At 47.4% G+C, this 27,633-nt stretch overlaps 1 protein-coding gene across 3 annotated transcripts in view; it reads right to left on the bottom strand.

The window, feature by feature from the left end:
- The window catches only part of MTMR2 (myotubularin related protein 2), a 31,258-nt gene extending 9,226 nt beyond the window's left edge, over nucleotides 1–22,032 (bottom strand). Inside the window, exons 1-11 of one of the 3 annotated variants that reach the window (XM_066586633.1) lie at nucleotides 21,937–22,032; nucleotides 13,809–13,899; nucleotides 13,656–13,731; nucleotides 11,274–11,339; nucleotides 8,284–8,378; nucleotides 7,461–7,571; nucleotides 7,271–7,372; nucleotides 4,843–4,926; nucleotides 4,163–4,312; nucleotides 3,115–3,303; nucleotides 2,386–2,571 (exon numbers count right to left, since the gene is read on the bottom strand). In XM_066586633.1, the coding sequence (XP_066442730.1) occupies nucleotides 2,386–2,571; nucleotides 3,115–3,303; nucleotides 4,163–4,312; nucleotides 4,843–4,926; nucleotides 7,271–7,372; nucleotides 7,461–7,571; nucleotides 8,284–8,378; nucleotides 11,274–11,331 (975 nt within the window). In that variant the 5' untranslated portion in view covers nucleotides 11,332–11,339; nucleotides 13,656–13,731; nucleotides 13,809–13,899; nucleotides 21,937–22,032. The other 2 variants (XM_066586642.1, XM_066586650.1) reach the window with 2 other exon arrangements.
- Nucleotides 22,033–27,633: the final 5,601 nt, after the last annotated feature.

The raw sequence follows: 27,633 nt of genomic DNA, 5'->3' as shown, positions 1-27,633 counted from the left end.
CGTTCCACTGCTGATTACAGCCACCTCATTGGCTGATTGGCACCACGTGACGGAGGCGGAGCTACGATGATGCGGAGAAGAGGGAGGAGCCAGGACGCAGCTCGTGAGCCCGGACACATCCAGCAGAGGATTCCTCACTGCGCAAGCCCGACTGTTCGTGCGACCAGAGAAGAGGTTTGATCGTTGCCATGGAGACGGGGACGCCAGCACCAGAGGGGGTAAGTGTATAACTTCTGTATGGCCAATACTTAATGCACGATGTATATTACAAAGTGCATTAATATGGCCATACAGAAGTGCTTAACCCCTCTTGCAGTCGCAGGACAACCCCTTTAACCATATCTTCCAGAGAAAAAGGCACTCTGTGCTCTGGCCCATGGCTGGTGATCCATGAGGTTTTTTTTGCCCTCTCCACTTTCCGTTGCCATCACTGTCTGTGGGCTTGGTTTTTGCAGGACGAGTTGTATTTTCCAATGCTAACATTTAATGAACCATATAGAAAGTTGTCATATGCCTACTAGACTCTGACGGCCTACTCTAAGTCATATCCGCCATATGGTATCCTTAACCCCTCCCATGAGGGAGTACTTACATTGCGGATAATCTCAGCCCTGGCAGCTCTTCCAGGTGGAGCACTTCTGGATGGCACATTGCCACCCCCTTTCAGGTTGTGTTTCTTATGTTGATGACACTCAGCACTAGTGTTGATCATAAATACTTTACTCACCTCCCCACATATACTACCATATTACTCTACACTAGATCTTGGTAGGACCGTAGCTGACGATACACAGTACAATAGGATGCCCTGATTTCAAGTCCAACCTCTTATAGTTACTGCCAATTTTTCACCCGCCTGAAAAGGGCATTCTCCAGACGAGGCCTCATAAGACTTGTTTGGGTAACACTGTGGCAGAATCTTGAAGCCTTTCCAGTTGGTACATCTGCCTGTAGAAAGCCATCCCTCCAGGATGAATAATAGGACAGAGACTTGGAGCATCCTCGTTCTTCTCTAGCGCTGTTCGCTCTCCAGTGGGACTATTGCCCCTTTAAGGGGATTCTAGTTATTCCCGTCTTGCTATACAACAATTACTCCTCCTATGGAAGGGCGTAATGAGGCGGTACATGCTCGCCCATACCTGGAGTCATGGCAGGTGCAGTCTCAATGTACAACAAATACTCCTCCTATGAAGGACACGAAGTTGTACTTGCTGTAGCTTCTCCACCCTGTTAAGTACAGAGTACAGGTGCACCAGGATCGCAAGGAGGTCCTGTCCGTCACCCCAAAAAAACACAGTAGGCATAAGTATGACAACACTGGTTAGTGAGAAGCTGTCAAAAGGGGGAGCTCGCCCAATCTAGCTGAGGGAACGATTAGTCAGCTGGATTGGGTTAGGAATTCACTAACATTGGGTGTCCGGCCCCAGGAAAGATTTCGAGAGGAGGAGGAAACTGAACTCCAGACCAAATTTGGAAAATGGTATTGGCCACAGGAAGCCATGTTCTGCTTAGCCATGAACATTCTCCACCTCAGGAAATACCTTTACAGCTTATACAGAAGCAGTAGGGGTCAACCGAGATCCTAGTACCCTGGAGCGCCAACAGATGAACTACCTGACTGGAGGCTGAAAAACTCAGCTGGGGGCGTTGAGAGGAGCGGAAGGTGATGAGAGTGTGGAAGGTGAGGGATGATGATGCCATACTTACCTAATCCTGTATACTCACCTCATCTTTATCCTCCTCACTTTGGCTCCGCCAGGGCACCAGCAGAGTCTCCGCTCTAGCAACTGGCACTTAGTGGTGAAAGATGGCTGGATATGGGGAAGCAGGCCGGAATCTCTGATGACCCCATGGCTGGCGGGAAACAAAGTCGCTCTGTTCCACTTTGTCTTCTTGGAGGAGGGGGTAACAGTGTGTCTGATGCAGCACTGTTCGCCCTTCTCACATGGGGACAATCAGGGAGGTTAATGCATCCCTGATTCCCAGCTAGAGGGAAAATGTAAAAATAATAAAAGCAGAAAGAGGTCTGCATCCTACGGACACTAAGCTAAAACCGATTTAGCTCTGTGCCTGCAGGTGGGGCAGAGCTGGTAGGACGGACTATGTCTTTCTTTGCTTACGGTCCACCTGAGAGTGGCAGCAACTATACCCAAGGTCTTTCTGTGTCCGGCAATGACATGGAAGAAAAAGACAGTTTACACCAGACATGTATGAAGTGGGCTCGGCTTTCGATTCTGCTCCATACAAACCCTGCACACTCCAGACATACATGTATGTCTTGGGGTGTTAGAGGGTTAATTAAGAATGCCCTATCAGGGTACTCAAAAATGGGTTTTCTAAACCAGATTATATAATGTTAAGTGTTCATCATTACAGAACACTAACCTTAATATGTTCTAGCCAGTGAGTGGACTCCAGGTTTGACAGCCAATGTGATTCCTGAATTATGGGATACGAGATCTCCTTCAGCTTCCTTAGAGACTCCCTCATGACGTGAATATTGTGGATTTCAAGGAAGACCAGCTCTGCGTTCTGATAGGCGTCCTCGCTCTCAAATCCTCCACCCTTTGACTGTAGAACAGAGAAGTAGATTTTTCTATACAGGTCATTGAACACTCAAAATATTTAATCTAACATATGGCCGCCTGCAGACGGGCGGAAATTCCGCGGTGGGATTTCCCGCCCCTGGAAGCTGCCATAGGATTGCGTTAACAAACGCAATCCTATGCAGACGGCCGCGATTTGGCTGCGCGGCACAGAAATGTCACTCACCGGCTGCCGGCTCCGCTCTGCGCATCACAGAGCCTGAGCTGCGGGAGCGGGTAAGTGCCACGCTGCTCTTTGCAGGGGCTCGGCTCGGGTCCCGCTGCGAGAATTCTCGCAGCCGGATCCGACCCAGCCGTCTACAGGCGGCCTATGTTCACTACTACTTTCCAAAAAACAGTCAACCCAAGTCCCCTCTAGTGAATGGAGTGATACAAGACGACCGCTCCATTCCCTTCTAAGGGACTGATGGAGATAGCAGAGTGCAGCGCTCATATATAACACATATGGTCAGTCTTAAAAATGCCCAACTATCTGAACAATTCTAAACCATCTTGCCACAAGACGTACCTTACTCGCTAGAGCATTAGCACTAGGCCTTGCATCAAAAATAAATATTTTGTGGGATTGTGCGTTGGCATCCATGATGGACTGCAGATACTTCTCATCCTCCTTACACCTTTTCCCGTTGACTCCTGGCATGGGCTGGCTGCAGCGTACAATGGTGGCCTGAGTCTCTGGGTGAATCCAGGATAAAACCTGCAATAATTGTGAAGGAAACCAATTACAACAGCTGAGTTTGAAGCATCACCTGACACGCGGTAAAAACACATCTGCCTTTAAAGGCGGTTTCCAGTCAAAACCTAACTTTTTAAAACTTGTCCTTACAGTGCATATGGTGCTACAGAAGAGCCATCTTACCTATGTAGCCTCGCTCTCCGCACTCTCCCCACTCCAGTGGCACTCAGTGTAAATCAGTGACTTGATGTCATGTCACATCCTACCTGGATCTTCCCCTCTAGACTACAGAGTTCATCATCTTCTGCGCTGGTTAGCCCACCCTCATCACCCTCCCAATGCTCCGCCCACTACTCTATGACCCTCCCAACACTCCGCCCACTTGTTCCACCACTGAAATATACAAATACTTGCTAGCCATAATAGATTTCTAGTGATTGGACTACCTGGTGTATGGCAGCCATCAGAGCATAAGAGGCTGACCTAGGCTGCACGGAGGTAGCTGCGTGTGTATGCAAGTTCACGCTTCAGATTGAGGAACTGAGCTTGCTCCGGACTGCTGCCTGCTTCTGGTCCTGTCCATCAAGCATATTCAACCCGTAAATGGACAAGATAGACAGGAATGGAAGCCCTGAGCATCAATGAGATGGACAAGACGTCAAGGAAAATAAAAGCTCAGAGCCGGGTCACGTGACGGCATTAAAAGGTGCCGCATCGCTATTGCTAATTGTTACATTGATTTTTAAAGGTACCCTCTAGTTTTGGGACAAAATTCTGTACACTTTCCATTCCCCATTTTGCCCGACGTTCCTAGTAAGAACATGGTGGAGAGATCCCTTAAAGTGAATAGTTATCTACTGTTTTGGACTTTTGTACCCACAGGGATTCGATCTTTGGCTCTGAATGCAGCCACCCTCCGCAATTCTTCATCAGACATAGTCACTGGGACGACGAGAGTCGCAGGATAGCTGTCACACAGCTCGTACCGATCATTCAGTCTTGAAATTCTCCAACTTTCATTGGGCACACCCTGCAATAAACAAAAAGTAGGAAGCAGTCACATAAATGTAAGAAACACATTTACAGAAATAGTTAGAAATTTAGTTCTAAAAGTCTAATCAAAGTTATTCAACCCACATTAACCCTTTCCAATCCACTGTCTGACGTCTGAAGACATTCTGATTGAAGGCTGTACAGCTGCGATGTCTGAAGACGTCCAGCAGGGTATTCTTACTGTATATTGCTGGCTGCTCTGTTGTCGGGGGCCTCTCCAGCATGTCCCATACCGCAGTACTAGCTTTTGCCATCAGATGGTGCCATTGTAAAATGGCAGAAAGAGAGAGCCCCCTAGGAAACCCTGAATCCAAAATTGGATTGTAAAGGGTTAAAAGGCATTTGTGGTGGATCTGGAGAAATCGCTTGTTATATTAGTTGCTATTTACATAGTTCTTGTTTGATTATTTTGACGATTTGGAATTAAACCTAATTTATAATGAGCGGGTTGAATAATTTTATTTGCAACTGCATATATGTAAAGACAATAATGACTGCAATACTCGCCTGCCTCTTGTATTCTGCGATGGGGTCATAAACCTTCCAGCCATTTTCAGAGAAAGTTTCTTTATACTCAAAAGCAAAGAGTGGCTGAGAAGGAAAAGAAATGGCAGATTAGATTATAAGGAGGCCTTTATAAAGAGAACTTTTCACCTTTGAAGGGACTCAGTAGAGTCCCTTTACACAGGACAGTTGTTGGGTGCTTGTTGCTCCAGTGCGATGATTCAGCGGGTTGCAGATCACTGCGGCCATCCGCCTCCATTCACAGTAACTGAGCCATCACTAATAGATGTAAGACTGCCTTTTTTTCACGATCATCAGGGAAAATTAAAGAGGTTGTATGGAACTTTTCGTATTGATGACCTATTCTCAGTACAGGTCATCAATAGTTGATCGGGATCACCGCTGATCAGCTGACAGTCAGTACGGACAGCGCTGGAAACAGACCGCATTTTCCAAAGTGCAGCACCCAATTTGCTACTGCAGACACAACTCCCATTGAATTCAACGGGAGCCGTGCCTGTAGTACCCAACCAGGCCACTGCAATTATCACAGCACTAACTGCTTCCAGTGTTGTCCACACTCAGCCCAAGGATCAGCTGATCAGTAGGGATCCTGAATGGTGGTCCCCTGCCAATCAGCTATTGACGATCTATTCTGGGCCTAGGTGTTTAATAGTAAAGGTCCACAAGAATCCTTTAGTCCGCGGGCACGGCTGGATTAAGCCGTGGAGTCCATGAGTGTAAGTGGACATGAGGCGTTTTGGGGTTTACTCTAAAGCTACACGCATCATCAGTTGAGTTCTTTTGATATTTCACATCCTGAGAAATGAGCCTAAGGCCTCATGTCCACTGCCGGGTCGGATTCCGCCTGCGAAATATCGCAGCGGAATCAGACCTGGCGCCCCCCAGAGACCCATACTCACCTGTCCGGATCTGCCGCGAGTGTCTCGGCTGGCGAGCGGGCACTGGGCTATGACCCACGATACCTCCGCAGTGCTCACATTGACTGCAATAGAAGCCGTCCGTGCGATTTTCCGTACTGAACAGAACATGCTGCGATTCTTCCCGTGAGTGGTAAATTGTAGTTGATTTCCACTGGCGGGCAGGGAAGAGTCTTTTAACATAGTATGTCTATGGACGGCCATTGCTGCAGAATTTGCAGCTGGCGTCTGGCCGTGAACTCAGAAGCAATAATCCGTCCGTGGGCATTGGGCCTTAAGCATTACACAGTGTCCATTTACATCAATGGGTAGTCTGTGTAATGCAAGTCAGGACAGGTAGGTCCCTTTCAGAGAGATGCTATTTGTAGCCCCTCTGGCCAAAATATTAGGAGCATTACCTGGAGTCCCCAGTTGCTATTAGTGGGAAATAGATTGGATTTTATAAACCTGCTTTTTATAGGTGTTACTCCACCAAAAACATTTATCAGGATAGGTGATAAACATATGATGTCTGAGGTTCTGACTGCTGAGACCTCCAGAGGGCAAGAAAACAAAGGACCCTGCATCTGCAGAGTAGATATGTGTGACCACTGCTCCATTTGCCGTCTATGGGACTGAGGGAGATAGCAGAGAGCTTCACTGAACAGGCAGTGAATGGAGCAATGGTCATACATGTGTATTGCTGTCCATTCACTTGGTGCTACAGAATGGAACCAGGTTGTCTTCAGCGATGAATCCAGGTTTAGTTTGGACATTGACGGTGTACATGTTCATGTGTGGAGGCCTTGGGGTGAGCGCCTCAATCCTGTCTTTACTGTGGAGTGGCACACTGCCCCCTTCTGATGTGATGGTCTTAGGGGCCATCGTACATGACAGTTGGTCCCCCCTAGAAGTGGTACAAGGGACAATGACAGCTCAGCGATATGTTCAGGACATCATGCAGCCACATATGTTCCTCTCATGGTGGCTTCCAAGAGGCAGCAGGATAATGCTCGGCCGTACACATATGGTGCACTGTTCTCCTGATTAGAGATGAGCGAGTATACTCGGTAAAGGCAATTGCTCGAGCGAGCATTGCCTTTATCGAGTATCTGCCCGCTCGAGATGAAACGTTCGGGTGCCGGCGGCGGGCAGGGAGCTGCGGGGGACAGCGGAGTGGAACGGAGGGGGGATCTCTCCCTCCCTCTCTCCCCCCAGCTCCCTCCTGCTGACAGCCGCTACTCACCGCTCCCCCGCGCCGGCACTCGAATGTTTCATCTCGAGCGGGGAGATACTCGCTAAAGGCAATGCTCGCTCTAGCAATTGCCTTTACCGAGTATACTCGATAATCTCTACTCCTGATCCATGGGGTCCCCAACAGATCATTAGAAAAAAAGTCTTCTAATATAGATGAAAGTGTTTCCATTGATTGTATATAATCTGTCGGCCCCTTTCTTTGAGCAAATAGTGAAAAAGTTCCAACACTTTGTAAATACTCAAATCAGTCTTACCAATTCATGATTTAAAGGGAAGGCATAACCCGTGAGGCTTTCAAACACGGTTTTTCGAGTACGTCCATCCAGCTTATAAGCAAATCTCATATTTCTTATGTCCTAAAGAAAACAGAAAAAAAGTCAAAGTTGGAGAAATTATTCTATTAGATACATACATAAGTGTATATTATGCTATGGGGGGTTCTACCTTGCACACAATTTCAATACCATAAGAATTCTCTCCTCGGCCAGCAGGAATGCCAATCTTTTCAATGCGACTTATGATTCCAAGAGGAGCGTCCAGTATTAAACGATGATCCTAATGGGAAGAGAACGTTTAAATTGGTGACCCCCACCATACTCCGTGCATCAGTTACCTGTTTTCATACAAGTGAACCTGGAACAGTATATGGATCTATGGGATGATCTGGCAGAATCATGGGGGTCCAGCGATAGGGACCCATTACCAATCCCAAAACTAGATAAACGCACCTTTGGCTGACAGCCATCTCTGCCAACCCCGCCATATACATACACACTGGCTCGGTCAAGCATGCATGTGTTGTATATAGTGAACCTCTCAGGATCCTTCCTCAGGCTTAATGGAATAGATCTGAAGACGCATGCATATATATACATATACATATGACAAGGCGCAGACATGGTGTGAATACTGTGCACTTACAGCAATACCAGAACAGGATGAGTAGAGGAGTAAATACTCAACTAGACCACTCATAAGGGATATGACAGTTTTATGGTCTCTCAATTGGAGTTAGGGGGTCACCAGGCCAGATTTCTTATATTCTCCAGTGATCCACGAAGCGCTGGGGAATAAGTTGGTGTTATACAAATAACAAGAATTTTTTTTTTAAGCAGCCAATCAGATTTCAGCTCTAATTCCTCAGAGGGCTTTTCGAAAATGAAAGCAGAAACAGGACTAATTGCTTTGGGTAACTGTCCCCAGTTGTTGATTTTCCCCCCACAGACTCACATAACATATTGCATCAGGAATGTGATGGAAGACTTACCCGTTCCAAACTCTTGAAATACAGTCTGTAGTTGGTAACGGTGAAGCTCCCGCGGATAGCCCCCGTGAACGGACAGATGTAAGATATGTCCTTCGCTGGAAGTAAAAAGAGTAATGAAAGTGCAAATTAGAAAAAATATAAGGAAAATCCAAGATATGTAATCTACGGAAAGCTGCACCGTCATGTAGGCGCTGTATCAAATATATCACTCCTCATTGCCAGTAACACATGCCTTAGGGCAGTTTCACACAGCCGAGAGAATCATGCAAGATTTGTGCGTTGTGAGATGTGCAAATCTCTCACAAATATGAACCCCATTCATTGAATGGGGCCATACACATGAACGATTACACATCGCAGCATGTTCTAGCTTCCTGCGATATTGCCCATTGTTCTCAGTGGGGCCGCAGGCAGCAGCACCGACACCATTGAAAGCAATTGGAGAACTCTGCAATCCTCTGCCGCGTCTGTGACGACCGCGGCGGGGATGAAAGGAATCCCCGCAGTGACGTGAGGCTGTTTTCACATGAACACGCCTCATATCACTGGGCCTTTCACATGGATGGCAAGTGCGATATCACCCTCACCCGTCTGAAAATAGCCCTAGTGCGGTTTCACATCTGCGTCGGAGGCTCCGGCCGGAGGTTCTGTCACAGATCCATCTGCAAGTACCGGAAAAGAAAGCACTGCATGCAGGAAACAGAACAGAGCAGGAAAGTGAAATCTGCAGCACAGATGTGAAAGCAGCCTTCCATGTATATTGTACTAGCTGGTGCAGTTGTTTACATAGTTGACATAGTTGTAAGAGTTGTTCATTTTTTGCAAGATGTCCTGTAGTTTACATTGGTATTACATCATATTGCTATCTGACAGGCAGTCTATCAAGCCACCCCATGGGGATGTCTTGATAGCAGTATGCTAAGACAGCCCTGGGGCCTTTCAGAAGGCCCTCGGCTGCCATGACACCTTCATGGCTCCCTGTGATTTGATTGTCCGGGGCATTTAAAGGGTTAATAGTGCCGATCAGTGGTTTTTGAGCTAATTTCCAGCGATAATCGTTGTCTAAAGGCCCATTTACAGAGTGATAATCGCTCAAACGACAGTTTGAGTGACAGCTTTGAGCGATCATTTTACATAAACTATTAAGTAACTACTCAGCTACTTATCTGCATTCAGCTCCTTTGTTCTCCTGTGGGTTAAATAGCTGAGACAATGCTATCAGCACTACCCACGGAGAACTCAGCCTGCGGTGCTGATAAGACTGCACAGTGATTTTTAGGCTGGCTTGACTTTAACGACTAACTAGCAGTGCACGAAAAGTTTAGACGCAACGATTATCGCTCAAAAGATTGCTTTTGAGCAATCATCGCTCTGTGTAAGAGGGAGGGAGGGAGAGAGAGGGGGAGAGAGAGAGGGGGAGAGAGAGAGGGAGGGAGAGAGAGAGGGAGGGAGGGAGAGAGGGAGGGAGAGAGAGAGGGAGGGAGGGAGAGAGGGAGAGAGGGAGGGAGAGAGGGAGGGAGAGAGGGAGGGAGAGAGGGAGGGAGAGAGGGAGGGAGAGAGGGAGGGAGAGAGGGAGGGAGGGGGAGAGAGAGAGAGAGAGAGAGAGAGAGAGAGAGGGGGAGGGAGAGAGAGAGAGAGGGGGAGGGAGAGAGAGAGAGAGGGGGAGGGAGAGAGAGAGAGGGGGAGGGAGAGAGAGGGGGAGGGAGAGAGAGGGAGAGAGAGAGAGAGGGGGAGGGAGAGAGAGGGAGGGAGAGGAAGAGACAGAGAGGGAGAGAGAGCGAGAGAGAGCGGGGGAGAGCGGGGGAGAGCGGGGGAGAGGGAGAGAGGGAGACAGGGAGACAGGGGGAGAGGGGGGAGGGAGAGAGAGAGAGATCTCCCCCCCTGCTCTCCTCACGAATTTTTTCGGACGAGCAGGCAGTTACTCGAAAATGCCGATGCTCGCTCGAGTAATTTCTCTTACCGAGCATGCTCGCTCATCTCTACTTATCAGCTTCATTTGCATGCAAATGAACTTCTGGGAGCTGTTACAGAGCACAGCCTGCGGTCCTGCTTATCAGCTGTTCTGCTGAACGAGGGTTTTCAAACAGAACTGAAAACCGTCGTTCGGCAGAAAACGTAAAATTTAAACACAGAGATTATCGCTCAAATCACGGCTTTTGAGCGAATATCGTTGTGTCTAAATGAGACTGTAGGATCAGGGAAAAGAAAGATCAGGGATGTTGAATATCCGACATCCAATCCTTTTGTTCCCCTGTGAAAATAGGCTACGACCAGAGATCTCTGGCTGCGACTTTCTCCACTCTGCCCATGTAAAACACATCAACGTGTAGAACAGGTCATGTTTTCAGGCCTGTGGCAATGTCTGAGGCGCTAACAATAATGACATCACCTGGGCAATACTGAGGAAATCCTGAAAACATGACCTGTTGTTGGTCCCTGAGGACTGGAGTTGGGGAACACTCTACCCATGTAAATCATATGAATGTCTAGACCAGTGTTCCCCAACTCCAGTCCCCAGGGACCCCCAACAGGTCATGTTTTCAGGATATCCTATAGTAAGAACCCCTGAAGCACCGACAATAATTACATCACTTGTGGAATACTGAGGAAATCCTGAAAACATGACCCGTTGTTGGTCCCTGAGGACTGGAGTTGGGAAGCACTGGTCTAGATGAACTGAACGCTCATGTGTGTAGGGAGTGGGCAGAAACAGGTATTGTAGTTTGTGGGTGCCTTAAGGATATGTTCACACAACAAAATCCATCTTTGAAAAATCTGAGGTGGATTTCAATGGAAAACCGCGACAGAAGTCCACACGTTTAAGGACGGCACCTGCCACGGATTTACATGCTGGCTGCTGCAGATTCCACGTCAATATAGACTACAGCACTAATTCACATTCACACATGGCAGAATTAAGGATGGGGGGGGTAAGAGGAATACTAAGGTTTTATATTAGATGTTAGAGCACAATGGAGAATATGCCTCACCCATATCTTTTACCACCTCGCCCGGCAGCAGCAACAGATCCTCCATCCCAGCAAGCATGTTGAAGACTAAAAAGATATAAAAGAACATATTTAATACGTTGCTGTAATGAAGCTACATAAAATCCACGGGACATCTGCAGTAAAATCTACATTCGCGGTGCTAATGGACACAATTAGAGATGAGAGAGTATACTCCCTAAGGCACATTACTCAAGCGAGTAGTGCCTTAGCTGAGTATCTCCTCGCTCGTCTCTAAAGATTCGGGGGCCGGCGGCGGGCGGGGAGTGGAGGTGGGAGAGCGGGGAGGAACGGAGGGGAGATCTCTCTCTCCCCGCTCTCCCCCGCCGGCCCCCCGAATCTTTAGAGACGAGCGGGGAGATACTCGGCTAAGGCACTACTCGCTTGAGTAATGTTCCTTAGGGAGTATACTCGCTCATCTCTAGACACAATTTATTATTCTCCGCTATCAGCCATTTCAATGGGAGTTGTGGATTTTGCTGTGAATCCAGCAGGCTTCATCCCTTCAATTGAAGGTCTCAGGTATTCTATGGCTCCACATCTAAATCTGCAGCATAGAGTGTAGATTGTTTCACTGTTGGAAAATACAAACCCCATTCGCTACATGTAAAGATGCTCTTAGGGATCGTGTCCACGGCAAAAATAGAATTTAAAAACGCTCGGGTCTCCCGCGCATGCGATCCGCGCCCATAGGGAATCATTGGACACCCGCAGATAAGTAAATACCTGCGGATGTCATTTTCCCCCGGCATGCGGACCGCACGAGCGGGAAAACAACAACAGCTCCATTTTTGTGCGGTTTTCCTGCATGGACGGCTTCCATTGAAGCCAATGTAAGGCGTCCAAATACGCTGTCACTGCGTCCAGGCCGCGGGAAAGCAGGAGTTTATAAAAAAAAAATTGTGCACAACACATGCACCCGGCACACAACCGGTGTGCCGAGGACACATCTGCCAGGCCGGAGAAAGAAGATCCGGCCGCGACGGAGGGGAGACCTGCAGCGTCCAGACAGGTGAGTATTATCTATTTCTTGGCCTCATGTCTGCGGGCCGGGAGGGACCCACTGGGGGATTCTGCACGGGGAAACCGTGCGGGCCCGAATTTTCCCGTGGACATGAGGTCTCCCGCAGGCTTCTGTTGAAGCCTATGGAAGCCGCCTGGATCTGCGGGAGACCCGTACCAGAATTAAACTCACCTGCTCCGGACAATGCGGTTCTTCCCCTCTATGCGGCCGGATCTTCTTTTTTCAGTCCGGCGGATGTGCCCGCTGCATGCGCACGGCGTGCCGAGCATATCCGCCGGGCCGAGGAAAGAAGATCCGTCCACGAAGGAAGGAAGATCCGCATCGTCCGAAGCAGGTGAGTTTATTCTGATTTTTAGACCTCATGTCCACGGGGCAGGAGGGACCCGCTACGGATTCTACATGAAGAATCCGTGGCGGGCCTGATTTTCCCCGTGGGCATGAGGCCTTAGGGTGCGTTGGCATGTGACAGATCTTGGAGCAGATCACCATTTAGTGTGACGTGAATCCACAGCAGATTTCCGCGTCAAAATCTGCAAGCGGTTTGGATTGTTCTACTACAGAAAATTCCACACGAAGACATCGCTTATTGACACGGCTGCAGGCAGATCCGCAATGGAGAGCGGCGGATTTTGCAGTGGATTTTAGAGGCAGGACTTACGTGCAAAGTTCCACGCTGAGTTCCGTTGTGTGAACACGCCCTAAATGTCACAATACGTTATATGGTACATTAAATAGCACCGTTAGGTCAGTGTCACATGAGTGTGCGCACATTTGCGCCATATTTCTGCACATCGGGCGCTGTGTATTTGCGGGCGCAACAGTGTTTTTCACCGTACATAGTGCACGCCCAAAAAAACATGCACTGATGCTCTCAGCTATTGAAATAGACAATTAGTTTAAATGGGTTTTGCAGGCAGCAGCTGCCAGGATACACCGGGGTCGGTCGGAGCGGAAGCAGATGCTCCGACCCTTGTGTAGTGGCCGGCGCTCGTAATTGCAGGCGCAGCTCTAATTGAAATCAATCGGACCTCAGCCTGCAATTACAAGTGCAGCTGCCATTGATTTCAATGAAAGCTGCGTCTGCAATTACGAGCGCCGGCCGCTACAGAAGACCCGGAGCATCCGCTCCCGCTCCAAACCTGGCGCATCCCGCCGAAAAACAACCCTCAGACAGCAACGTTGATGGAAAAATAAAAGTTATGAATTTTGAATGTCGGTAGGAGAAAATGGAAGCAAAAAATGTCCAAACCCTTAAGGAGTTTTACTGGATTTCCTGGTAACTTTATGACTGTAGGGGAAAATGCAGAAATGATGCTGCTGCTTCCCCTTACCAAACTCACCTGTGTAGGTAGGTATGTGGGAGGGGGTGGGGGGGTGGTCACATGGTCTTGGCTGGTTGTATCGTCATCATCAGTCCTGTAAGTATTATAAGGGTTAATGAAGTTTATTACAGAGGTCTCCCGCCCCGCGGCCCTGTCGCTGACTGTTCTCACCTCACACGTACCTCGACCAGTTTAGACGTTCTCCTTCCTTCCCGGCGGTGCTCCGCATACACGTCCAGGTGTGCCGCCCAGAAAGGTGATGCTGAAGGAAGCAGCAGAGGTTAGACATGTCAGCTATATTTATACAGGGTGTGACCGCTTCTCCAAACTAACCCAACCCTGCTGCCTCCCAAGGTCACAAGAGGAGTTCATACCGAGCTGCAAAGCACCACAGCAATAAAGCTGGCAACCCTTGAAAAACTACAACTCCCAGCATGCTCGGAAGTCTTTTTAGCATTTTGGGAGTTGTAGTTTCATAAAATTTAGGGACCAAAAAAGGATTATCATCAGTTTGCTGCTCCAGTTTTTAGGGTGGTAATTTGCATTAACTGTAAATTGTTGCAGTAGCGGCGAGGACATTGCTGCTTATAAGGCTCTAATCATATATAGGATCGTCAAGAACCTCAAGGAGAGACGCTCAATGGATGTGAAGAAGGCTTCAGGGCGCCAAAGAAAATCCAGTAAGTCCCAGGACCGTCTCCTATAGAGGATTCAGCTACAAGATCGGTTCGGCACCAGTGCGGAGCTTGCTGAGGAGGGGCAGCAGGCGGGTGTTGTACCATCCAAACGCACAGTGGGACGAAGGCTTTTGGAGGCCGACTGGGTGTCAAGAAGGAGAGCAAAGAAGCCACTTCTCTCCAAGGCAAATAACAAGGACAGACTGACATTGTGCAGGAAGTACAGGGACTACAGAGGACTGGGGGGGAGGGGGGCGAGGGAGTTATTTTCTCTAATAAAGCCCTCTTCATAATTTTTGGAACATCTGGAAGAATAATTGCCTGGAGAAGAAAAGGTGAGCACCACCGTGAGTCCTGTGTCACGCCAACAGTAAAACATCCTGAGACCATTCATGTGTAGGGCCGCTCTTTATTCAAGGGAGCGGGTGCACTCACAAATTTTGCATAAGATCAGTGCCATGGATAAAGAATGGAATCTAAGCATCCTCCGAGGCAACTTCTTCCGAGCACCGAGGGGCAACTTCTTCCGAGCACCGAGGGGCAACTTCTTCCGAGCACCGAGGGGCAACCTCCCCCGACCAACCAAGAGCAACTTGGTGATGAACGATGCTTCTTCCAGCATGATGGAGCTCCATGTCACAAGGCAAAAGTGATAACTAAGTAGCTAAGTGAACAAACATTGACATTTTGGGTCCATGGCCAGGAAACACCCCAGATCCCCATGCCACTGAGAACCTATGGTCAATCCTCAAAAAACAGGTGGACAAATAAAAACGAGAAATTGTGATAAACTCCAAGCACTGATGAGGAAAAATGGCTTCCAATCAGTCAGCATTTGGCCCAGAAGCTGATATCCCATCATCCCCGCAGTGATGTAAAGCGGTTTTCACATGGATGGCAAATACAATATTGTGCCGTGAATCACAACCAGATATTGCACTCACCAGTGTGAAGGAGCCCTCAAAGATCTAAAAACACTGAAGCTGCAAATTTGTGAAAACCAAAATTTGTGTCAGTCTCAAAACTTTTGGCCATGGCCCTTTTTTTTTTCAAGAAAATTTAATGGTGGTGGACAACCCCTTTAAGAAGGACCCGTCAGCACTCCTGAGGTATCTGTTTTCATATACATCAGATGGCCAAGCTCTCCAAAAAGCATGACATAGTGATTATGGGAGATTTCACCTATCCAGACATTTTGGAATCTCTCTCAGGTAAAAGTAATGGATCCAACAAATTCTTATCCGCTCTTGCTGATAACTTTATCTTCCAAAAGGTCAAAGAGAAAACAAGGCGATCTGCTATTGGACCTAATTCTTACTAACAGTGAGGGAATGGTTGAGGAAGTACGGGTGGCTGGGACCTTAGGAGGCAGTGATCATGATATCCTTGAATTTTGATAAAAAGGGGAGGAAAACCTGAGAAAACTCAGACCTCAAGTTTGGATTTCAGAAAGGCAGATTTCAATGAACTCAGAAAGGGGGTCGGAAGAATCCAATGGCTGGATGTTGTTAAGGACAGAAATGTCCAAGAAGGTTGGGAAATATTGTGAAATGAGATTCTGAAAGCACAATTGTTAACAATCCCTAAAAGAAGTTAGAATGGGAAGCATTTAAAGGGACCAGGATGGATGAACACAGAACTTGTACACATGTTAAAAACGAAGAAAAATATGTTTATCAAATGGAAAGAGGGGGAAATATGTAAAGAAGAATATCCCCCCTGTGCTGGAGACCCCCCTGTGCTGGAGGTGCTCTGACGGAAGGGGTAATATAGTCCACATATGGTGGGAATGCCCCCCGGTAGCGGCACCCTGGACAGATGTAGCGACGCTGTACAACAGCCTACGCGGTGCGGATGTGGTTCTCACGCCTGAGATAGCTTTACTGTCCTTGTTCCCGGGGTCCATTGCTCATGTGAGGAAAGGCCTACTGCGATTTTTTTTGTCCAAGCGGTCAGGCAGATCATACCAAGGTTCTGGCGATCCACCTCGGGCCCTGCCAGGATTCATTAGGTGGAGGCGGTTAACACACTGGCTAGATTTGAGGAGATGAGGGCAGAGGAGGATGCGGCCGTGGTTGGGTTCTATGCAACTGTGCGGCCCTGGCTTGATTTCAGGTCATCATCCAGAGTTGGGGAGTGGTTAGACCAGGTGTCAATCACGACATAGGCATGTTGCCTCGCACCGTCTCTTCGTGAGTGGAGAGGGGAGTGTCACCCTCCCTTTGGTGATGACGGGTCACTCCCTCGACACACTTTAATCTTTTACTTTTGGTGGCTCAAGGTATGGCTGTCGGTGTACACAAGTAGGATTATACAGCGATGCCATAGAATCATCCCCTATTCACCCGCACCCTGTCCCCAGTCACTATTTACTCCTCCTATGCTCTTCGGAGTACTGTCTTTGGTTAATTTTCTTTTACGTTTTCTCTTTTTATGTCTGTCCTTCTGTCCCCACTTGGTTCTCTTCCTTGTGGCTGGTTAGAATTTCCTTTTCAGTGTAAAAATTTTGGGCGGAGATTTGCTAGCAACAGGCTTCACAGCCGAGAGTCAGTGGAGCGTGAAAGCCTGTGCATCGTAAAGTGCGTATGTAATATTAATATAAAACGGCTTGGAATGCATTATATGTTTGGCTGTCTCTGTCTCAAAAACTTTTTGAACTAAAGAAGAATATAATAGAGTCTGCAGAAACTGTAGGGCAAGTGTCAGAAAAGCTAAAGCTAATAATGAATTGAGGCTTGCAATAGAGGCCAAAAGCAATAAAAAAGGATTTGGGGGTATGTCAAAAGCAAAAGAAAAGTCAGAGATGCTATTGGATGCTTACAAGATGAAAATGGTAAATTGGTTAAGAATGATGTTGAGAAGGCTGAACTTTTAAATTCCTATTTTGTATCTGTTTTCTCTCAGAAAGTAGATGGAACATCAACTGATCTTCCATGTGCTATTGGGGGAATAAAAGAATGCAGGCTATCTGTAAGCAGAGAGATGGTAAGGGAACGCTTAGCTAACAAATGAATTCAAGTCTCAAGGTCCAGATGAATTACATCCTAGGATACTAAAGGAAGCAGCGAAGGTAATTGCTGAGCCAATCGCCATAATCTTTGAAAATTCCTGGAAAATAGGAGAAGGCCAGAAGATTGGAAAACGGCAAATGTCCCTATCTTCAAAAAAGGGAAGAAGGTGGATCCATGAAACTACAGGCCTGTGAGCCTGACTTCTATACCGGGAAAGATCTTTGAACAAATTATTAAACTGCATGTATGCAAGTACTTGGATAAAAATGGAGTAATTAACCAGAGCCAGCATGGGTTGGTAACAAACAAGTCATGTCAGACTAATCTAATTTCTTTCTATGATAGTATCACTGACTGGGTTGATCAGGAAAATGCGATGGATATAGTTTTTCTTCACCTCAGTAAAGCGTTTGAAAAAGTATCTCATACCATACTTATTGAAAAAATGAACAAATATGGGATTGACAAGACAACTGTTAGGTGGATTCACAACTGGCTGAGTGATCGTACTCAAAGAGTGGTCATAAATGGCTGCACATCCAAGTGGAAGAATGTATCAAGTGGGGTACCACAAGGCTCTGTCCTAGGCCCAGTGGTCAACATTTTTATAAATGATCTGGAGAAGGAAATTGATGGGAAAGTGATCAAATTTGCTGATGACACAAAGCTAGGAGGGATAGCTAACACTAGGGAAGAAAGAGAGAGAGTATTCAAAAAGCAAATAAAGTTTGCACAGTGGGCGGCGACTAACAGAATGGTATTTAACAAAGAGAAATGCAGAGTCCTACATCTGGGCAAGAAAAATGAAAAAAGCAGGGCTAAGCAGCAGCACATGTGAAAAAGACTTGGGTATACTAATAGATCATAGACTGAACATGAGTCAACAATGTGACGCAGCAGCCAAAAAGGCAAACAATTCTGGGATATATTAAGAGAAGCATAGAGCCTAGATCACGTGAGGTAATTATACCCCTCTACTCTTCCTTAGTCAGACCTCATCTGGAATACTGTGTCCAGTTCTGGGCACCCCACTTTAAAAAAGACATCCACAAACTGGAGCAACTTCAGAGAAGAGTTACCAAGATGGTGAGCGGTCTGCAAATCATGTCCCATGAGGAACGGTTAAAGGATATGGGAATATTTAGCTTGCAAAACAGAAGGCTGAGAGGAGACTTAATAGCTGTCTACAAATATCTGAAGGGCTGTCGCAGTGCAGAGGGATCAGCCCTATTCTCATCTGTACAAGGAAAGACTAGAAGCAATGGGATGAAACTGAAAGGGAGGAGGCACAGATTGGATATTAGAAAAACTTTCTGACAGTGAGGGTGATGAATGAGTGGAACAAGTTACCACGGGAGGTGGAGAGTTCTCCTTCAATGGAAGTGTTCAAACAAAGGCTGGACAAATATCTGTCTGGGATGATTTAGTGAATCCTGCACTAAGCAGAGGGTTGGGCCCGATGACCATGGAGGTCCCTTCCAACCTTACCATTCTATGATTCTACGATATGTTTAGTAACATTCGTTCATCTCTCTGTGTAAACTGGGAGACGTGCAGCCATTCAACGACAGCAGTATGGGGACGGCCGATAGTCTACCCATGTACATGGAGGGAATGAGCGCTGACCAACACGCTCATGGACAGTTTTTGTTCCCATGGGCAGACTATCTACCCTTTAAAAGGACCATAAAGGTACGTTCACATCCACTGCACTCTGATGCAGATCTGCACCAAAATTTGCACCAATTTTGACACAGATCAGCGGCAGATTTTGCCCTGTCAATTGAAGGTGTGAAGTCTGCTGCGGATCGGCACCAATCACATGGATTTTCTTCATTCTGCTACGTGTGAAAGCATTGGTTCACATCAGCGTCGTGTTCAGAGCCTTCATCATTGATTTCTATAAAAATCATGGACAAAGTAGCGCAGCAGAGAACATAACGGCACCCAACAGAAGCCATTAGAGCCAGCGGGTTCCATCAGGGCAGACGCTTTCACATTTGCCATTGTTTGGCTCAAAGCATGGAGCTGAACAAATCAGCGGTCAAATACAAAGTATACAAGTCTATAATAGTGCGAAAACTGCTCAATTTTATGGTTCTGGAGGGTTTTTTTTGTGTGTTTTTTTTTAACATCGTAACATCAAAAATCACCAAAGATTCTTTACAAATGTTTAACATAAAAAAACTTGATTTCCACACACATATATATATTAAAACCTACATACATACAGTGACTATAACGTCTACACCCCCGTTACAATGCCAGGCTTTTGTCAGATTTATGTCCCCCTCGGTGGGACCCGTTATCTGTAGGGCTCCAAACTGAAGTCTTCTAGGGTGGAAAAAAAACCCTCAATGTGGTTGTATAAATAAACACTCCCTAAAACTAATCCTTTGTTGATGACCCCTTTGACTTTATGACCGCATTCAGTCGGTTTGGGTCAGTGTCTGTCAGCATGACACATCTTGACTTGGCAATCTTTGCCCACTTTTCCTTGTAGAAGAGCTCCAACGCCATCAGATTGCTAGGGCCTCTGGTGTGTAGCGCCCTCTTCAGGTCACTCATAGATCTTCAATGGGATTCAGGTCTGGGCTCTGGCTGGCCCATTCCAAAACTGTGATCTTCTTCCGCTGAAGCCATTCTCTTGGCGACTTGGAGGTCTGCTTTGGGTCATGGTTGTGCTGAAAGCGGTCATTCATCTTCATCTTCTTAGCCGAGGCCTGAAGGTTTTGTGCCAAAATGGACTGATAATTGGAACTCTTCATGATTCCCTCCACCTTGACTAAGGCCGCCTGCAGACGAGCGGAAATCCCGCCGCGGGATTTCCGCCGCTGAAAGTCTGCATAGGAGTGCATGACAATACGCACTCCTATGCAGACGGCCGCGGTTTGGCCACGCGAAATCTCGCGCAGCAAACAAACCGCGGCATGTTCTAATTTCCTGCGGGGCACGCACTCACCTGGCCGCCGGCTCCGGTCTGCGCATGCGCCGGCTGCGCGGCAGCCGGCACATCAAAGAGCCGGGGCCGCCAGGCGCGGGTGAGTACGCGCTCGTCCCTGCAGGCTCTGGGGTCGGATCGCGCGGCGAGATTTCTCGCTGCCGGATCCGACCCGCTCGTCTGCAGGCGGCCTAAAGCCCCAGTTCCAGCAGCAGAACAGCCCCCCCACATAATGCTGCCCCCATTATCTTCGCTGCTGGTCTGGTGGTCTTCTGGTGATGGCAGTGTTGGCTTTGTACCAAACATACCTTCTGGAATTATGGCCTAAAGTCCAACCACAGACTGCTGGCAGACTTCATGTGGGTTTTGGTAAAACATAGCCGGGCTTGGATGTTTTGCTTTGTTAGGGAAGGCTTCCGTCCTCCCCCTCAGCACAGATATAGGAAGAATACGGGAGACTGTTGTCACATGCACTACACAACCAGTATTTGCCAGCAACTCCTGCAGCTCCTTTAGTGTTGCTGTTGGCCTCCTGGCAGCCTCCAGCACCAATGTTCTTCTGGTCTTTTCAGCAATGTTTGAGGGACGCCCAGTTCTTGGTAATGTCACTGTTGTGCCAAATCTAATCCTCTTCTTACTGACGTCTTCACTGTGCCCCATGCTATAGGTAACACCTTGGAGATGTCTTGGCCCCCTTCTCCTGACTGATACCTTCCAACAATCAGACCCCTTTGATGTTCTGTAAGATCTTAACCGACCAACTAAGAAAATGTCAGGAAAATCCTCCGAGAAGAGCCGAACTTTATATAAGAATCCCTATAAATAACGGCTGCGGAGTGCTGACTACTATTTATCAGGAGGATAAATGTGATTGGCCAATTCTGAACACAACCCCATCCCCAAATATAAGAGGGTGTGAGCACTTAGGCCCAATGTCCACGGGCGGATTTGATTTGCGGCACCCTCTCAGGAGATCCGCAAATCAAGCCGCGCATAGAGATTCATGGGCGCCTGCAAATGGGCTTAAAGCATACGGATTTGTTTTGCAGCATGCTCCATTTTCTGTTGATTCTCGTACGGACGGCTTGAAGTCAATGCAAGCAGGAGATATGAAAAAAAAATGCACTGGACATGTGATTGGCACGCCCGCCAGGGCATCCGCCATGCAGAAGATCTGGATGGAACGGAGAGTACCCGCACTGTAAGAAAACGTCCATGGCTGCGGGCACGGGTGGGATCCGCTGCGCGCCCGTGGAAATGAGGTCTAAATTATTTCCGTTTGTTTTCCAATGGAATTCCACAGCTAATGGGACCCACTGAAGGTGCAAATAAATCTGAAATAATTCATTTTTTACCAAAAGCCCGGCATTATAGCAGGGTCTGCAGACCTTTTATATCCACTGTCCCCATCTATCAGTCCTTTGCTACATTCACAACTACCATCCACAGAAAGCCCCTCCGGGACCCGCAGAGGCTGCTGGGACATGTAGTCCAATCTCTGCTCATGATGCCTGTGAGAGCGGGCCACTACCCGGGCTGTAAACTACAACTCCCATCATTTCTCTGACAGCCGTTGTGTAGTCTGTCCCCAGGCTGCAGACATGAGAGTATATAGCGCCCCCCTCTCCCTCCCACACACATACCCTCCCTGCCTCCTGCCCCCTCCTCACCCGCACTGACAAAGTAGGAGGACACGGCCGGCCACTCTTCACCACTTCCGGCCGCAAATCCCGCGGGAAGTCACCATGGAGACGAGATTCTGCGCCGTGCACGCGGGGAGGACTGACAGTAGAGGGCGCTGCCCGTGTATAATACATCGTCTACAGCAGCTCATGAGCGGCTTCCTCAGGTGTGCCACAAGGACTAATGGCTGCCATCACTCTACATATGTATGATAATGCATAATGAATGGTTTTTAGAACATTTCACCCGTCAGCTAATGGTGGAGAGTTCGCAGTATTAACCCATAAGATGGGACCTAGTTTGGTACTTAGGGCCTCATTCACATGACTGTATTTGCGTACGGAAAATTTGAACGCGCAATACGCAGTGAATAGAACCATTGATTTCAGCGGGTTTGTTCACAAACACGTAATTTGCGTGCACAATTCCGTCACGCAAAAAAATATGTAGCATGCTCTATATTCCTGGGGAGGGCGATAGACTATGAAATTAATTAGGTTACGCAGCCATTTCAGTATATGGGACCGCACGGACATTCTGCGAGATTGCCGCAGCTGAAGTCCCGTGGGTTTTGAAAGCGTCTTGTTCCGCTGCGGCTATATCTCCCCATAGGGAGGAAAGGCGGCAGCAGAAACAGCGATAAAATTGATATACTGCGGCTGTTAATTCCGCTCGGCTTTGCCGCATCAGACTGTCCGCGGCGTGTGGGCGAGATTTTTTTTTCTACTTTCGCACAGTAACATCCCCCCCCTTTTTTTTTTAAAGAAAATATTTTTTTTTGCATCAAAGACCCAAAAAGTTTTTCATTTGCATCCTGTAGATTTTATTGATATCATTTTGGGGTAGAAATGATTTTTTTGATCACTTGAATTGTAATTTTGGGGAGATAAAATAAACAAAAAAGCAAATGGGCTCAGATTGGTGTTTTTTGGGTTGTTGTTTACCTGAGGGATAGAAAGTTATTCTTTTTTTCTTACTTGGATTTTTTTTTTGCACCATCTTTTTTACGTTTCTTGTTAACCTCTTTCTGTCCCTGTAGGGACTTCAACCTGCAATCTTATGATCGCTGACATAATACACTGCAGTATTTCTGTACTGCAGTGTATAATCTCTTATCTTTGCCATTGTCAGGCATCAGAATGCCATAGCACCCCATTGACCCTCCGCATTAGGATGGCGAAGGTCCAATGGCATTATAGAGGGAGCTTATTCTCTCTTGTTAACCGCTTACATGCCGCTATAAACTTTGATCAACAGCGGGGATCAGAGTTATCTATCCTCATTATTACAGCAGAGCTGCCACTGGGAATGGCGCGGCTCCTGACCCCGCGCCATCTATGTGCATTGAATTTAATGCAATGGGTCTGTATTTGTAGCCCTTGTTCCCCTATGGACCCTTCCTATGTGTTGCATCGGATCGTACAAAACCGCGGTTTTGTGCGATGCAACTGTTACAGTAGGAAGTCCTACTCTTTCCCATAATATAACCCCAGCTGCATTAAAAAAAACAATACATCACCTAACAGGCGCTGTCCGCTCTGCCGCACTTCTTCTCCGCAGCTTCGACACTTGTCTGCAGTCTTCAGCCAGCGCTTCTTGGTCAGGGCGTTCAAAAACCCCGCCTCCAAGAAGCGCTGGCTCTGATTGTTTCTTGAGCGCCGCAGCTCAGCCAATCACTACATTTGCATTGAATGGCTGTGATTGGTTCATCGAGCGTTGCAGTGATTGGCTAAGTCTGGCTTTGCTTTTAAATTTCCAGTCATTGTTACAAGGCTTGTATAAAGAGTCTGATTTTGGCTTGAAGGAATGCTGCCTTCCAATAGGTGGCACTGTGGAGGTTTCATCTCCCTTATTTGCATATTACCCAGAGGAGCATGAATGGCCTTTTGAGTCTCCTCACTCACCGTCTAGATGCTCTCCCTAAGGAGAAAAGATAGTGTTTCAGGTGCTCACAAATCGTGTGAGATTCTGAACTCCATTCTCGCTCCATGTCCTATCTTTTCCCGTTCCTCGAACTCATCACCCATTGTTTTTTAAAGGGACAGTAAAAGGTACCAATATTGCGCTCGCCCGTGTGTAGGTAGCCTTAGGGTATATTTATACTCTGCAGTGAAACGGTGGTTCATTGTCATGACTATCACAGAACCGCAGCATTTTGCAACAACTCTGCTGTGATTAATAACATCACTGTAACCGTACCGTGTGAATGTATGCTAAAGCCGGGGCTCCACGGCGACTTCCGCTGCCATATCATTTCTCAGGCGCTCACACTGCAAAACTCCATGACATAAGTACATGGCGATATTATGTCACATTGCATGCGCCTCTTAATACGTCTCTCACAATTTACTTCAACGAACACCAGTTTTAGTCTCCATTCACACTGGGCAATTCGATTGCAATAAAAACCATACCAAAAAGTGCCTTGGTGAAACTGTGTGTTTTTACTGTGTTTGTAGTAAAATGTGGCAAAAAACGCACGCAGCGTGAATGGATTCTTGTCCTGACTTAGATATAGATGACCAGTCCTTATAGCCGTGGCCAAGCCTGTGGATTTTTCTTCAGCCTGTGACATCACATTCATTTGTCACGTGGCCCTTGTCCAGCTGAGTCTCATTCACGTGAATGTAATTAAGCTGCAATACCAAGTGTAAGGGGGCTACCCTGTTGGGATGCGTGGGAAAAAATGTGCAAATTAGGGTGCTTTCACATCTACGGCAGCGATTGATTCCTCTTTCCTGTTCCGTTCGGGGAGCTGGAAAGGGGAATCCCTGGGGTCGAATGGTTCCATCTCTGAACGGAACGGAGCAGCACAGCAGCAGATGGACCCCATTGACTATAATGGGGTCTGCCTGCTTTCTGCCCAGTTACCCAGCTTTTGCATGGAAGAGGAGCTGCAGGCAGTGATTTTCTGATGATAGCCTTCAGGTCACCTGACAGAGAAAGCGTGGGACAGGGGTTGTGGAGCGCGCTATGAGAGGACTGGTGATGCAGTAGTTCAGGAGGAGGGAGTGCTGGTCAGCCAAGTCTACCCTGCTGGTAGAAAGAGATAACTATCTGAGCTGTGATGAAGCTGCGGAGAGCAGGCAAGAAACAGTAAGGCTAACTTCACACTGGCGAGTGCGATATGGGGCAGTGAATCCCGCCCCCATATCGCCCTCCCCACCATGTGAATTCATCGAGTATACGAGGGGTTTTCATATCAAAACAGCCGCACATCACTTTGGAGAAGGAGCAATCAGCCGCAGCAGGAGGATTGCAGAGTTTCTCCCATTGCTTTCAATGGGAGACCGCGCGATGCAGCCGCCAGCCCCATTGAAAACAATGGGCTGCGATGTGAGAGCGTGCAGGGAGATAGAACATGCTACAATTTGTTTCCTACATTGCATCGCTGTGCCAGGCAGGAAAACATCGCTCTTGTGTATGACCCCATTCAAAAGGATAGGGTTTATATTTGAGCAAGATTTGAGCATCTCGCAATGCACAAATCCCGCATGATTTTGACGCTCGTGTGAAGGCAGCCATAGAGGTCCTAGAGCAGCCGGTCGCCAGTGTTTCCGGAGAGGACAGGTCAGTGGTGCTGAAGAGAAAAGAAGAATTGATGCCAGACGTCACTTCCACGAACCGGCAAGCACTTCAGACAACACCGCTTGTGGTTACGCAGTGCAGGAACTTAAAGAACAAGTGTAAGTAGAGACCGGTCTCTGGAGTAGAATTCAATAAACAACCAAGACAGACCTTTAACTTCCAAGTGGTTGACCAACGCCATTTTGGAGTTTGGAATTGTACGGCCTTCGTTGGTCCTGCTGTGTACCGGAACGTGCCCCCCAAGCCGTGCGGGGCCCCCAGACCACTAAGACAGGCTATATTATTACACTCTAAATATTGGATGGACTCAGATTTGTTGACATGTTTACCAGTGATATAAACGAACTGATCAAAAAGAGCTTATATTGTCCCGATCAGGCAGTGTAGTTAGAATTACTAGAGGGGAGTGTGTGTCCTCGTTTAGGACAGATTTTGGTTGTGACGACCATCAGATTTGATAACTTGCTGTTATAAAATGATGTAATACTGATGATTATAGATGAGCGAGTATACTCGCTAAAGGCAATTGCTCGAGCGAGCATTGCCTTTAGCGAGTATCTCCCCAGCTTGAGACGGAAGGTTCGGGTGCCGGCAGCGGGCAGGGAGCTGCGGGGGAGAGCGGGGCGGAACGGAGGGAAGATCTCTCTCCCCCCCGCTCCCTTCTGCTGACTGCCGCTACTCACCGCTCCCCCGCGCCGGCACCCGAACCTTCTGTCTCAAGCGGGGGAGATACTCGCTAAAGGCAATGCTCGTTCGAGCAATTGCCCTTAGCGAGTATGCTCGCTCATCTCTACTGATGATCCTATGGACCGGTCATCAATATCTAAGTCACAAAACGTCCCTATAACTGAAGGACCAGACGTTTTTAAGGAATATTACCCACATGGTGGTTTTACTGCTGTTGTTTTTTTTCTTCTTTTGTTGCGTTTCTTTTGTCCGTGATAGTTTTTAAAGCTAAAAAAAAAGATTTTTTGAAATGTATAGTCTATAAAGTACAGGAACGGGTTCCTCATTTTGTTTCAGAGCTTTTCATATATATAGTATGTATAGTTTTGGATTACAGGGCCCTTACGGCGGGTGGGTTATTTTCTTTTTTTAGATATATTTTTCTTTTATTCTGTCATTTTTTTTCACTTATTTTTTATAGTTTTTTTTTTTTATATCCCAGTTACAAGGGAAAACATCCCCCCTGTAGTGACATCAGTCACTGGCAGAGTTGATCTGAGTCTGCTAGGACCCTGCAGCTCTGCTCTGACAAGAGGGAACCCAGTGGTCACATGATGGCCGGGTCGAACACTTCCGCTTTCTGTCTTCCCTACACAGTGCTGTGTAGCCTGTAAAGGAGAAGGCAGAAGCGCTCAAAAACCGCTTCTGCCTTCTCCTCTGGGTCCTTGGCTGTGAGTAGCATCAGAGGACCCGACCTGCTCCTGCTACATTGCAGGAGCTTTAATCGCGCAGTATTTTTGCTATTGGCTGGGATTAACGCCCAGGACCAAGTGCTGTGAATTTACTGTGCTTCGTCCTTAAGGGGTCTATAAATGAGGGCCATTAATTCTGTTTTTGCAAACTTGTCCAAGGAAATCTCTTCGGCCTGCAGTGTTTGTGGACGGGCCGCGTCCGTTTGAGGTATGCAGCTCTTGCACCACACTATTAATAAAATTGATAACACAACGGCCGACTACCTTACTGGAAAGGTGAAAGCTTTGCCAAAACCTTTTATCCAAAAATCAACTCATGTTCTGGAAACCCCTTCAAAGGCTTTCTGGTGATTCAAAGCCTCGCGGAACAACCTGCATATAAACATCATTAGCAGCGATTCTCCTTCCAAATTCTTTCGTGAGATTTGTGTTTTCTGCTGGAGAGTAAATTATCGCCTTACTGCAGGAAATCCACCAGTAGTAGCCATAGAAATTAGCTATTTGCTATTGCTTCGGCTTCTGACCCCCCCCCCCAGTGATCTGCTGGTATGAGTTGCAATCAATCATACATATATTAGTACATGTCGGTCATCCATGTAATACATCGGGAGACCAGATCGGTCCACCGGACTGGGTCCTGCTGATACTTAGCGGCTCTACAGCCCGCCACATAGATCC

The sequence above is a fragment of the Eleutherodactylus coqui genome, chromosome 1, assembly GCF_035609145.1.
Source record: "Eleutherodactylus coqui strain aEleCoq1 chromosome 1, aEleCoq1.hap1, whole genome shotgun sequence".
NCBI classification, from domain to species: domain Eukaryota; kingdom Metazoa; phylum Chordata; class Amphibia; order Anura; family Eleutherodactylidae; genus Eleutherodactylus; species Eleutherodactylus coqui.
This window is presented reverse-complemented; position numbering and strand designations above follow the sequence as displayed.